Source organism: Bombina bombina, chromosome 1 (genome assembly GCF_027579735.1).
Source record: "Bombina bombina isolate aBomBom1 chromosome 1, aBomBom1.pri, whole genome shotgun sequence".
In the NCBI taxonomy this organism is placed as follows: domain Eukaryota; kingdom Metazoa; phylum Chordata; class Amphibia; order Anura; family Bombinatoridae; genus Bombina; species Bombina bombina.
The window spans coordinates 230,680,134-230,693,429 of record NC_069499.1 but is presented as its reverse complement, the minus strand read 5'-3'; the positions used below and the strand labels follow the sequence as shown (position 1 = coordinate 230,693,429).

Here is a 13,296-nt window from a genome sequence, read left to right as displayed (position 1 = left end):
TCTTAACACCCCCAAAAAGATATATACAATGGGTAAATTATAATCATTTTACGTATAGGTTCCAGGGTTTCCATCTACTAAGACTGTAGGGTTTATCTGAATGGTTTACATTCTCTACCTGAATGTATTAAGGAATACTGAATATTCATTCAGTATAATCAAAACTGTTTTGATTCAGTATGTTGTCCATTGGTAAATATGTTTTTCCATTTCATACAGTACAGGACCCCTTAGATGTTGCATCTCGTGTTACACAGTACATATCAGGAGCAAACTGCGCTTACCAGCTTCCCATTGCAGAGGCTATGCTAACGTACAAACAGAAAAGGTATGGTGCTTTCGCACACCTTATTGGGCTAATATTATTTATAAATTATGATTGTTTAGCAGAGTAGTATAATAAAAATGTTTACATTGCCTCAACTCCATAAGTAACATCTTTCTTTCCAATTACTCTAGAAATCCATCTATCCATAATTTATATATTTTATGTATGTTCCTAACAGACTTATTGCTTTAGTATTGCTGCTGCATAACTTATTTGATGATTCTATTTCAACAAGTGCATTTTAACCCATTTCAAAGTGTTTTCCCTAGTAAAAAAAAAAAAATTGGAATCCTAGGAAATCTAGAAACATATCCTATTTCATGCACTGCTTCAGCCTCTGTGTTGAGCAGGTTAAAGAGACCTGAAATCCAAAATATTTTTCATGATTCAGTGCATGTTATTTTAAACAATGTTCCAATTTACTAATGATCTAATCTGCTTTGTTTTCTTGATATCCTTTGTTTAAAAGTGTAACTAGATAGACTTAGTCGCACAATGCAGTACTTTGAGCTAGCTGCTTATTGGTAACTGCACACGTAATTGGTTCACCTGATGTGTTCAGCTAGTTCCTAGTAATGGATTGCTGCTCCTTCAACATAGGATACCAAGAGAAAGAACCAACTTTGAGAATATAGGTAAATTTGAAACATGTAAAATTGTATACTGTATCTGAATCCTGAGAGAAAATTCTTGGGTTTCATGTCCCTTTAAAAAAAAAAAAGAGCAATACCCATAGTGCCTATATAGAATCAAGTGAACCAGCTGGTTCATGTCAAAATACGCTTGAAATGAACCAGCCGTTTCACATTAAAACACGTTTGAAATTTAGGAGCCAGTATTTAAAATCAAATCCAGTGGCATTTTCAATAATTTTTTGTAATGTACACCACATTTCACCATCCGTGTGATTAGCTGCATTAAAAACAGACATTCGCCAGGCATAATGTAAGCACAGTATGTGAAATTGCTATTCAAAAAAGCAAGCGGTTTTTCCCCAAACCAATGTTTATAATAAATCTGATTAAATGCCAAAATGCAAACTATCAAGATGAGGAGTGTCCATATCATGTGGGATATATTTCCTGCCAATAGGATGAGGTCAAGAACTCTCACAAGAGCTTTAATCCCTCCCATATTCTCTCCCCGCTCAGTTTGTTCTTAGCTTCTGAGGAGGGAGGTTGAGAGTGTGCTCTACAAGCAAGATTTTATTATTTTCTATCTAATTACCTATTGAGAGCTGAGTCCTGACTTGAGACCCAGTACCCCACTTCCATCTTCACTCATAATTTCTCCATGATTCCGAGTGAAGCAGGGGTAAAGGAATACCACAATTATGGCATGTCAATACTCTCACAGGTAAATCTCTCATCCATAATTGCACCCAGGCATCATTGGGACCCCGTCTATTAGCCTCCACCTGAGGGGTTGCTGGTATATTTGCAAGTATCCTCTATAGCATATTTACTTGCACTGGATGGGCTTTCTTCTGGATCAGCATTCTGTGAGGGAGAAAGGCCTCAGCAAGCTAGTAAGATACAGTGGAGGGATGCTGCAGTCCAGGTAAGTGACTCAGACACTAAACACAGCCCAGTAACTACCCCTAGTACTCTCCTTTTATAGGTACTACATAGTTGAGGGTTCTTAGCCTTTAAACATAGTACTGTACCTATCTGTTTAACACCAAAAATGATAGAATTCAGAGTTAAAATCACTCTTTTTTTTTTTTTTTCATTGCCTTATTACCCCTTAGCAGTCCGAAGTATGTTTTAGTCCTGGGTTCACAGAGAACAAAAAGATACACATTCTCTTTAAGAAAACTGCTATTTGCCTTATGCAGCTAGTGGTCCAGCTCATGATGGATGGGGTTAGGGTTGGGGATGCAAGGGGGATCAATGGGGTTTTATTCAATATAATATGTTTATGGTAAGTTTTAGTGTTTTTTTCACAAGCCTTAGCCTGAAGATCATTCTGGATTTAGGCTCTGCACCCTCCCTCTGGCTCCCTTTCTCTCTCCCTCACCAGATCTCCAAGTGACTGAATTTTTTTTCTGGGCCTGTCTACAGTCCTTGTAAGCATATCTTTATATGTCCAGGAGGTTGGTGAGTACTCTCGTAGGAGCTGCTGAGGGGTTGGGTAATAAAGTTTTTTTTTTCTGAGGGAAATTCTTTTTGCTTTCTTTTCGGTCTTCTGGGGTTCTGAGGTGTTTATGATAAGCTGGTTGTTGTATTTTGTGCAAATACACTGATAATATAAAGTTTTGGAATATATCTTTATTTCCAATTACCTCTAGTTTTGCTTATTATTTTGCGGTCTTTTCTGTACCCCCACTTAATTTGATTGACCCATTAAAGGGACCACTAGGGAACATACTGCAGCCCAAAAACTTTCTGCAGTTAATTTTCCCTCTTTATTATGCAAAACTGTTCCAGTGGACCAAATTAACCTGTTATGTGCTAATTGTGTCCCACATCTCTAATTCGCAAGCCATAATCCTGTCAGTATGACACCTGGCAGACAATTTGTGCCCATGTCTGTTTTTGTGGCCCAGGGGGAATCCACTGACTTTTTTTTTTTAAATCTAGTCTTCAAAAGACTGACAAATGTTAGTGTCTATCCCCAAACAAAGTAAGTATTATCGAAATTCAGGAGATTTACCTCACACTATCTGTAATATGCAGGGTCCTATCCCTCATGCTCAGTTTCCTCCAACCTTACAAAACTCTCTGTCTGAGGGTTCTGAGGGTGAAGTCTCCTCTGAGGAACTTGATTGTATGCCTGAGGCTGATTCCACGTTAGATTTAAAGTGGACCATATCTTTTTCCTGCTTCAGGAAGTTTTGAATACCTTGCAACTATCAGAACCGAATCCAGAGGATTCCAAACCTGTAAATAAGTTTAATCAAGTTTTTAAAGCTCCTCCTAAAGTGCCTAAGGCTTTTGAAGCACCAGACTTTGTTACAGACTATATAGCCAAAGAATGGAAGAAACCAGGCATTCCTTTTGCACATTCAAACGGGTAAAAAAAAAAAAATATCCACTTTCAGAGGAAAATTTAACAGCCTGTGAAGTAGATCCTAAGGTTGATGGAGCTATTTCTACCTTTAGCTAGATGTACTACTGTTCATATAGAGGATATTTCTTCGTTTAGGAATCCAGTGGTCCTTGCTTATGAAATTCTTCTCCCAACCACCTCTTCAGCTGCAATTGCAATCACCAATTTGATTCTCTTCACTTTCTCGGTTGGTTTCTGATCAACCTTCTGAGGATATTCCCATCTGCATTAAAGTCATTAAAATGGCTAATTTCATTTGTGATGCAGTCTTTGACATCATCATCAAAATTGATGTAAAAAATATGCTACATTGCATATACATACATACATTATATATACATACATTGCTGTTTTCTTAAAGAGAGCTTTATGGCTTAAATCTTGGTCAGCTGACATGGTTTCTAAGAATAGGCTTTTATCAGTCCCTTTTGAAGGGTAGATGTTTTTTGGATCAGAATTGGATTCTATTATCAAAACTTTCTCTGTGGGTAAAAGGGGGCTTTTCTTCCTTAGGGCAAGAAATCTAAGGGGAGGGACAAACAAATCATTTTTGTTCCTTTCGCTCCCCTAGAGATCCAAAGTCCCCTCCAACCAGAAGTCTGAATCCTCCATACCTTCCTGGAAACCAGGATCGTCTTGGTTTGAAAACAAACAGACCAAAAATCCCAAACTCAAATCAGAAATCTGCATGAACATCAGACCTCCATTGGACCGGTTTTATTTAATTCCATAGGATCCTGTAAAGGTGGCTGCCTTTGCTCAATGTGTTCAAGACTTTGAGGATATGAGAGTGATACCTGTTCCAATCTTTCAACAGGGTCAGGATTTCTACTCCAACCTCTTCATTGTTCAAAAGAAGCAACGCACTTATCCTATTCTGGACTTAAACTCTGAACAAATTTGTTTTGGGACATTCTTTCAAAATGGAAATGATCCATACCATCTTGCCTCCAATTCAGGAGGGTCAAATTATGACAAATATAGATTTAAAGAATGCATATCTGCATATTCCAATTCACAAGGATCATTTATAGTTTCTAAGGTTGTTTTTCTCATCAGGCATTACCAATTTGTGGCCCTCCCCTTGGTCTGGACACCGCCCCTCACATCTTCACAAAGGTTTTAGGGGCTCTCTTAGCAGTGATTTATTGCTGCTTATTTGGACGATATCTTGGCGCCGAGCTCCGTCTCTTTTTCTGGCTACTGCTAATACCCTCTAGAATGGTTTCTTTCCTTTAGGAACATGGATGGGAAATAACAAACTTTTGGGGACATTTATCACTAGCCATAAGGGTGGTCTTTCTGGGTGTGATAATAGACTTGGTTAAAATGTGCTTATTTTTCACAGAACTTTGCAGAACCAAAGTTCAGACTGCCTGTCTTTTTTCCTACAGATGGATCATTTTCCATCTGTAGCGCAATGTATGTAAGTAAATGGATCTTATAGTAGCAGTGTCAGACTTTTGTTTGCTTTCTTCTTCATCCTCTCTAATTGTCCATGCTTAAACAGTGGTTAAAGGATTGTTTCCATCTGGAGAAGCACATAGAGCTCAGTTCTTCAGTCAAACAATCTCTCTCATGGTAGAGGGGAAGTCCCTATTTGACCTTTGTAGTGACTTCGGTCCAGACAGGCTGAAGAAAAGAAGCCTCAGACGCAAGTCTGATGGGTTGGGGCACTGTTTCGGAGTCTTGAAGAGTGCAGGGAAAATGGCTCCCTCTGTAGGCGAGGTTGCCTATCTCACATTCTAGAACTTTGTGCATTTCTTCGGGCCCTTCAATCTTGACTCGTTCTCAAACAGTAAAAATGTATTTGAGTCAGACAACATCACTGCCGTGTTGTACATGAATCATTAGGGAGGGACTCTTAAGTCCCTTAGCTTTGCGAGAGGTATCTCACAGTCTGTCTTGGAGGAGAGGAAAACCACTCCACCCTATTGGCCATTTACATTGCGGGAGTTAACAATTGGGAAGCAGAATACCTAAGTCGGTTTTATTGTGCCAGGTCAAGAGATCTAAGGGCTCACAAGATAGATGCTCTAGTCTGCCTTGGAACTTTCATCTGACCTATGTATTTCCTCTGTTATTCTTCCTAAAATCAAAGAGGAATTGGCTTCTGTAATTTTCATAACTTCGGCTGGGCCCTACAAAACTTGATATGTGGACCTAATGCAGATTTAATCTCTTCCTTCATGGGCTTTATCCCGAAAGATCTGCAGTCTTAATGACCCTTGAATCATCCGGATCTCAAATCTCTATTTGATTGGCGTGGAGGTTGGACTAGTTCTCAAAAACAGAGGTTTCTCAGATTCTGTTATCTCTACTTTACTGCAAGCCAGAAAGCCTGTTTTGCAGAAAATGTATCATACGATTTCAGAAGCTTATTTACTTTGGTGTTCTTCTAGAGGTTTCTCTTGGAAATCTTTTAGAATCCCTAGGATTCTTCAGTTCCTTCAAGATAGACTAGATAAGGGGTTGTCTAGTTCTTTAAAGGGGCTTATTTTGGCATTATCGGTTTTGTTTCACAAAAAAATAACTGGCCAAATTACCTGATCAAACTTTGTCCAAGCCTTGTTGTGAATTCTCCCTGATATTAGACCCATTTCTCCCTCTTGGAATTTCTTTCTGCACTTGAAGGTTCCCCCTTTTAACCTATGCACTCCTTGGACCTAAAGTTATTGTCACATTCTGATACTTAAAGATTATATGGTGATACCGTCACTTTAACAAGTTTACCTTTTTTTAAAAAAAACATTCGTCTTTTTTCGCCTATGCTTCTTAAAGCATGCCCTGCCCATTAACAGGTGCTGTGTTAATTTATTGTGTTTGCTGCCTTGTGTTGCAAGAAATCTGTCTTCCTCTGCTGAAAACCAACTGCATATTAAACCTGCGTCTGCTGACAGATTTTCATAACAAAAAGACTTTTACTAATACTTCCAACCTATCTTGAATGTTGGATTACCTCCTTATTGTGAATCTTTCCTATCTTTTGGATATAGTTTTTTTTTTTTTTTTTTTGAGCATGCTGAAAGCATCAAAATTACCGATTGGGATCTGGCTTATGTGCTATTCTATTTACTTTGTGCGATACACTGCCTAATAGGAAAATTGGGTAAGAACTTTGTTATTCATTTTCTTCATAAATGGAAAGAGTCCACAGCTGCATTCATTACTTTTGGGAAATAAGAGCCTGGCCACCAGGAGGAGGCAAAGACACCCCAGCCAAAGGTTTAAAAACTCCTCCCACTTCCCTCATCCCCCAGTCATTCTTTGCCTTTCGTCCCAGGAGGTTGGCAGAGAAGTGTCAGAAGTTTGTTTGCGTCTCTTATGGAGGGTAGTACTCTTCGACATGGGACGGGAGTTTTAAGTAATCCTGTCAGTCTCTCAGTGAGGGCTTGGATGAAAGTTAGTCCGGAGATGCAGGAAGAGTCTTTCTGCAAAACCATCCCTACTCATTTTAGCAACTCCACAAGCAAACAGCGTTGTCTAACTTCGCTTCGCTGCCTGCTTTCTTCTCTCAAGTCCATGGTGGAGGCGCTGCTACTATTCGTCACACTTGAAGGGCCGTGTTCCTGTTCTGCGGTGTAGATTCCGGTAAGATCGTTTCATTTTACTTCTTCATGATTGTACTATAACTCATTTGTTCCTGCGAACTCACATGAAAAACACATGATCTCTGTGGGACTCCTTTAGTATCTTGGAATCAAGGGTTAATATCTCCTGAGGGGGATTATTGAACAGGGTTTTTTTTAATCATGTTTATTTAATTCAATCTGCTTATGTGTATAGTTTACTGGGCTCGTGGCTTTTGGAACATAACAGCCTTTTAAAGTGACGCAACCTTACGGTCGGGTGCACTTTTTTTGGACTGTATGGTTCACCTTGTAACCGGGTGTGTTTATGTTCTGGTCTCCCATTTCCGCATTCCTGACTGTGTGGCGACGGAGAATTCTAGTCCGCTGGTGTCTAGTTCATAGGAGGTGGTGAGTGCCCCAGCCGTGTCAGGTGCTGTTTAAATTGTTTTATAGTTGGTCCATTTTTTGGTATCCTTTATCCAGTTATGGAGGATGCTGATGTTGAGATTGTTCAACTTTCCGATTCAGATTCTTCATCCTGTGATGAATGCAAATTGGCCCCATTGACTTAGGTCAGTCAGTTATGTGCTTTAGGCCATTTTAGAGCGCCATGTTCCTCGTGCTCGGGGATTCAAGGGACTGCTGAGCCATCCGCCTCGGGGGGGTCCTATCCTCTGGGAGGCCAGTTCCCTAATGCTCCCTACGACTACACATGCTGGTAACCCAAGTTGTTTTTTCATCCTCAGAGGATGGATTGTTCCCCCCAGAGGTTGTGGCACGTTTTCGCTTTTACATACTTTTGGCGCTTGCGCATCTACAAAGGCCAGATGTTTATTTGCGATTGTGTTCGTGCATGATTGCCCCAGGTCTCGGCCACAGGAGGGCATGTGCAGTTCCCTGCGGGTGTAACTGTTCCTGAGTGTTGTGCCTTTCGTTACAGGCTGGCTCGCCTTTGTGTTCTACTGAGAGACGTTTTTGAGCTGTTTGGGGACACTCTCCTTCTCGGTTATGGGACTCATCAGTCTCCTCCTTCGAGTAGCTCACCTCGTTAGACATGGGGGATGAAGTAATCTCCTTTAAGTCTTGTTATCGAGATCCTTCCCAGTTTTGTTGGAGGAAAAGGCTTTCTGTTAGGCTGATCCTGCGGATCTTTCTGTTGTTCTTGGGCGTTAACCCTCGGGTTGCCTGTTATTTTATTTTATCCGGTTACAATGAATTTTATTTTCTTTTTCATACTATGTTTCCTGCGGGAACTTAAAAATCTCTGGGATCGATACTCACTGTTTCCTTCTACGGAAGTTGTTTGGAACACGTTAGTCCCATGTTTGTTTGTTTTTCTTCCTCCCTCTCTGAGGGTGGATTTAGTCAGCTTGGCAGTTATGACCCTGGTTGCAGGCTGGTCCTCCTTGGGTTCAGATCTTCTGTCTCGTGACTTATTCAGACACGTGGTGCCTATTATACCTTGCTGGTCAGTTTGGGGTGCCGAGTGCTCTTAGCATTATTTATGTTATTGTTATTTTTTTTACAAGTTTCAGCTAAGCATTCTCAAGAGTACTTGCGGGTTTGTGTGGCTCTCGGGATTGTTTCCGTCCTAAATAGCCGTCTCTCTGGTGACTGGGTCAGTGAATTTTGCTGCGTCACTCTGTTGCTTCTGATACCCTCGGAACCTAGAGTATTCCTTCCCACGTGATGGGAAAATTAGAGGGTTTAGCGCCTCTTTTCCGCCGGTTGGGGTGGTGTTGCTTTAGGAATTTGTCCTTTTGGACTTGTTCCTTTAGTGGTTATCTTCTTCATCAGACCTCTGGGATTGTCTTCTCCTTGTGGATTGGTCGCCTTCGGGGGACCTGGATTCCCTTCGGGAGTTAGTTGTTCTTTTTTGGGACATTAGACAGTGAGGTCTTTTTGAACTCATATGGTTCGGGTATTGCCATCCAGGTGGCATCCAAACCCATGTTTTACTGTCCTCTGACTTCGAATCTGAGGTAATGTGGAGGCTTGATGTTGCTATGTTCGGGTGACTTGTCCTCACTGTTCCCCTTGTGTCTGGGGCTTGTGGGTAGCTGGACAGCTAGCTCAGCAAACTAATGCTCTGTGGCTACTCTGTACTGTAGCAATCCGAGGGTTGCTAGTTCGATCCCCGGCGAGGTCTACTCAGCCTTTCCTCATTTCGAGGTTGATAAAAAAAACAGCGCCTTGTGGCCCTTAGGGGGATTAGCCGCACTTTCAAGCACAGTCATGTTAATGTTGCTTGGATGCCTGTTAGCTCTAGTGTCCTTTTATGGCCCTGGCTCTTTGGAGTGTTGGGCTCCTGCAAGGGGTGGTCTCTTCCCTTTGGGTCGGGACTTCTTGCTCTTGTTACCTAGGATATTCTGGGGGGGTTTCCCTGGGAGGTCTGTTTTTTTATATCAGACGAGGGATTTATGTTCCTGGAAGATTGTTTAATCTAAACATTTGTTGGGCCCGGGCCTCTTGTTCTGATCTTTTGGTTGTCGAGGGTTTTACTCGACGTTTTCTCTTTGGGGATCCCGCTGTGGGATGTTACCGGACCTTATGATCCTAGGACTGGCCTGGGGGTTCCAGTTTCCGGGATACTTAAGCTTAGCCCTTGTTCTGGCTGTTCTGTTTTACAACTTGGCCAGATTTACTGAGAGCTGGGGCTTTTTGGGGCTTGTCTTGTACCGACGATACGGTTCCCTTGGGACAGCCAACAAATGTGACCTGATGGTGGGCTTTCCTGCCTAGCAAACGGAAGGTTTGCGGTTGCTCAGCTGTCTCTTTTGCGTCTGGTATGTGTTCTAGCACGATGGTGTTTTAAGGGGTTCTTTACGTGTTCGTCAGTTATGTGGCCTTGTGTCTCCTCGGTTCTTCCTACGACTTCCTGTCTTTTGGACAGGTGTTTATCAACGCTCACCTCTTCAGAGGGCTTGTTGTTCTCTTTAGGGAGGTGTGGTTCCTTTTTCAGGGGCCTCTCCTGTGTTCGGGAGGTTGGAACAGATGTTTTATCTGGTTCTGGGATTGGTCTGATCTTTGAGTTGTTCCTTTCCATCTGGGGAGCTGCAGGCTCTGTATTGAGACCTAGTCGGATGGCTTTGCTGGATCTCTTTGGGTCTAACGCCTACTCGATTGTCTTAGGTTGAAGTGGCTGTGTCCATTCTTCCGCCCTTTTGGAGGCCGGTCTTTGGGTTCTTTTCTGTTCCCTTGTTTCAGATCTGCCATTGCTTGGGCTGGTCCGGCTAGGTGTAGGATCTGAGATCTGTTGTTCATCCTCAGGTCTTGGGGGTGCAATTGGACCTTGTTTTTAGAAGTTCTGTGCATCTTCCCCTTTGAGATCTGTGAGTAGGTCTTGCGGCCTGGATTGCCTGGAGTGGGGAAATCTGCTATTTTGTTCGGCTGCTTTTTCCTTAGGGATAATGTTTTATCTGTGTCTTCCTTACGGATGGCAGCGTGTTTATATTTCTGAGTTTGCTACTTGTAATTTTTCTACAAAAAAAATGGTGTGAAAGATACTGACACTCTCTAGCTCTGTGTAGCTACCATAAAACATTAACGAATCTCCAAATCGTTAATGAGATAGAACAAAGAAAAAAGAAATTGCAGGGTAGCGCTAATGAAATCAAAAGAGCTCTATATATATATGCGGTATCTACCAATGTATACGAGTCCTATTACCCTTACCAAAAAGAGAATCCGGAGCTTGTTTGAGACTCCAGGAGTACTAAGATAATCGTGAGACAGACACAGGTGGTAAACAGATCATGGGTCTGAATATTAAGCATGTATCTGTTTACCACCTGTCTCTGTCTCACGATTATCTTAGTACTCCTGGAGTCTCAAACAAGCTCCGGATTCTCTTTTTGGTAAGGGTAATAGGACTCCTTAGTATAGCTGTGGGAGATATCATCAATAATCAGCTAATACCTCTGTCCCAGGACCTACCCCTACAACTTTAACCATTATCCAAGGAACCGACAGAAGCACAGAAGAAATTACTACACATCGTGACCTTTAATAATCTGGTTACATTTATATCAGGAGAATCACTCTGCATAAAAGTCACGGAGCTCAAAAACAACGGACAACTATATACACTTCAGAGACGGTAACTTGTATACCCAATTTGAGAACTTTGCTCTATATCTAATACGGACACACCTGCAGCTACACGCTGTTATAATTATTCAGCTAGCTAGCCACACGCTGTTATAATCACACAGCTAGCCAGCCTTTTATCCTGGATTACTACCTCCATAGCTGTGATATACTATCGTAATTTATATGTTACATTCTTGCACCGCTAATTGTTTTACATGCCATTTTATTATATGTTCGATATTATCATATTGTTTTAATTAGTGCCGGCACTATATTGTATACTATTATTATACATTAAATTTTATTATCCTATCGATATTCTATTTATCTCCTTTTCTCCAACATTGGTGTGTCCGGTCCACGGCGTCATCCTTACTTGTGGGAATATCTCTTCCCCAACAGGAAATGGCAAAGAGTCCCAGCAAAGCTGGCCATATAGTCCCTCCTAGGCTCCGCCCACCTCAGTCATTCTCTTTGCCGTTGCACAGGCAACATCTCCACGGAGATGGTTAAGAGTATGTGGTGTTTAGTTGTAGTTTTTTTATTCTACTATCAAGAGTTTGTTATTTTAAAATAGTGCTGGTACGTACTATTTACTCTGAAACAGAAAGAGATGAAGAATTCTGTTTGTGAGAGGAAGATGATTTTAGCAGACAGTAACTAAAATCCTTTGCTGTTTCCACATAGGACTGTTGAGATGAAGTAACTTCAGTTGGGGGAAACAGTTAGCAGACTTTTCTGCTTAAGGTATGACTAGCCATATTTCTAACAAGACTGTGTAATGCTGGAAGGCTGTCATTTCCCCTCATGGGGACCGGTAAGCCATTTTCTTAGTCTCAAGTAGAATAAAGGGCTTAATATGGGCTATAAAACTGGTAGACACTTTTATGGGCAAAATCGATTGCTTTATTTGGGCATTTTATACATGTTTATGCTGGTATTTCACATTTATAAACTTGGGGAACGTTTTTTAACGTCAGGCACTATGTTAGTCACCTTTTCCAGTCAGGAAGGGCCTTCCCAGTTGTAGGCTGAGCCTCATTTTCGCGCCATTACTGCGCAGTTGTTTTTGAGAGCAAGACATGTAGATGCATGTGTGAGGACCTGAAAATAGTTGGAAAAGTTCCTAGAAGGCGTCATTTGGTATCGTATTCCCCTCTGGGCTTGGTAGAGTCGCAGCAAAGGCTGTAGCTGGGACTGTAGAGGGGTTAAAACTGTAACCGGCTCCGGTTTCGTTATTTTAAGGGTTAAAGCTCTGAAAATTGGTGTGCAATACTTTTAATGCTTTAAGACACTGTGGTGAAATTTTGGTAAATTTTGAACGATTCCTTCATATTTTTTCACATATTCAGTAATAAAGTGTGCTCTGTTTAAAATTTAAAGAGACAGTAACGGTTTTGTTTTAAAACGGTTATTGTGTTTTACTGACAAGTTTAAGCCTGTTTAACATGTCTGTGCCTTCAGATAAGCTATGTTCTATATGTATGAAAGTCAATGTGTCTCCCCCTTCTAAATTATGTGATAATTGTGCCAAAGCGTCCAAAACAAGTAAGGACAGTACTGTCACAGATAATGAAGTTGCCCAAGATGATTCATCAGATGTAGGGAGTAGACATGGTTCTACATCATCTCCTTCTGTGTCTACACCAGTTTTGCCCACGCAGGAGGCCCCTAGTACTTCTAGCGCGCCAATGCTTAATACCATGCAACAATTGACGGCTGTAATGGATAACTCCATAGCAAATATTTTATCCAAAATGCCTGCATATCAGAGAAAGCGCGATTGCTCTGTTTTAAACACTGAAGAGCAGGAGGGCGCTGATGATAATTTTTCTGTCATACCCTCACACCAATCTGAAGGGGCCATGAGGGAGGTTTTGTCAGATGGGGAAATTTCAGATTCAGGAAAAATTTCCCAACAGGCTGAACCTGATGTTGTGACATTTAAATGTAAATTAGAACATCTCCGCGCACTGCTTAAGGAGGTGCTATCTACTCTGGATGATTGTGACAACCTGGTCATTCCAGAAAAATTATGCAAGATGGACAAGTTCCTAGAGGTTCCGGTGCACCCAGACACTTTTCCTATACCCAAGCGGGTGGCGGACATAGTGAATAAGGAATGGGAGAAGCCCGGCATACCTTTTGTTTCCCCTCCTATATTTAAGAAATTATTTCCTATGGTCGACCCCAGAAAGGACTTATGACAGACAGTCCCTAAGGTCGAGGGGGCAGTTTCTACTCTAAACAAGC

General features: G+C 41.4%; 1 protein-coding gene across 1 annotated transcript in view; it reads left to right on the top strand.

The window, feature by feature from the left end:
* The window catches only part of PACS2 (phosphofurin acidic cluster sorting protein 2), a 657,507-nt gene that overhangs the window by 548,526 nt on the left and 95,685 nt on the right, over window positions 1-13,296 (top strand). The window contains exon 18 of the mRNA XM_053711716.1: window positions 220-328. Within this exon, the coding sequence (XP_053567691.1) occupies window positions 220-328 (109 nt within the window). The remainder of the gene's footprint in view (window positions 1-219; window positions 329-13,296) is intronic.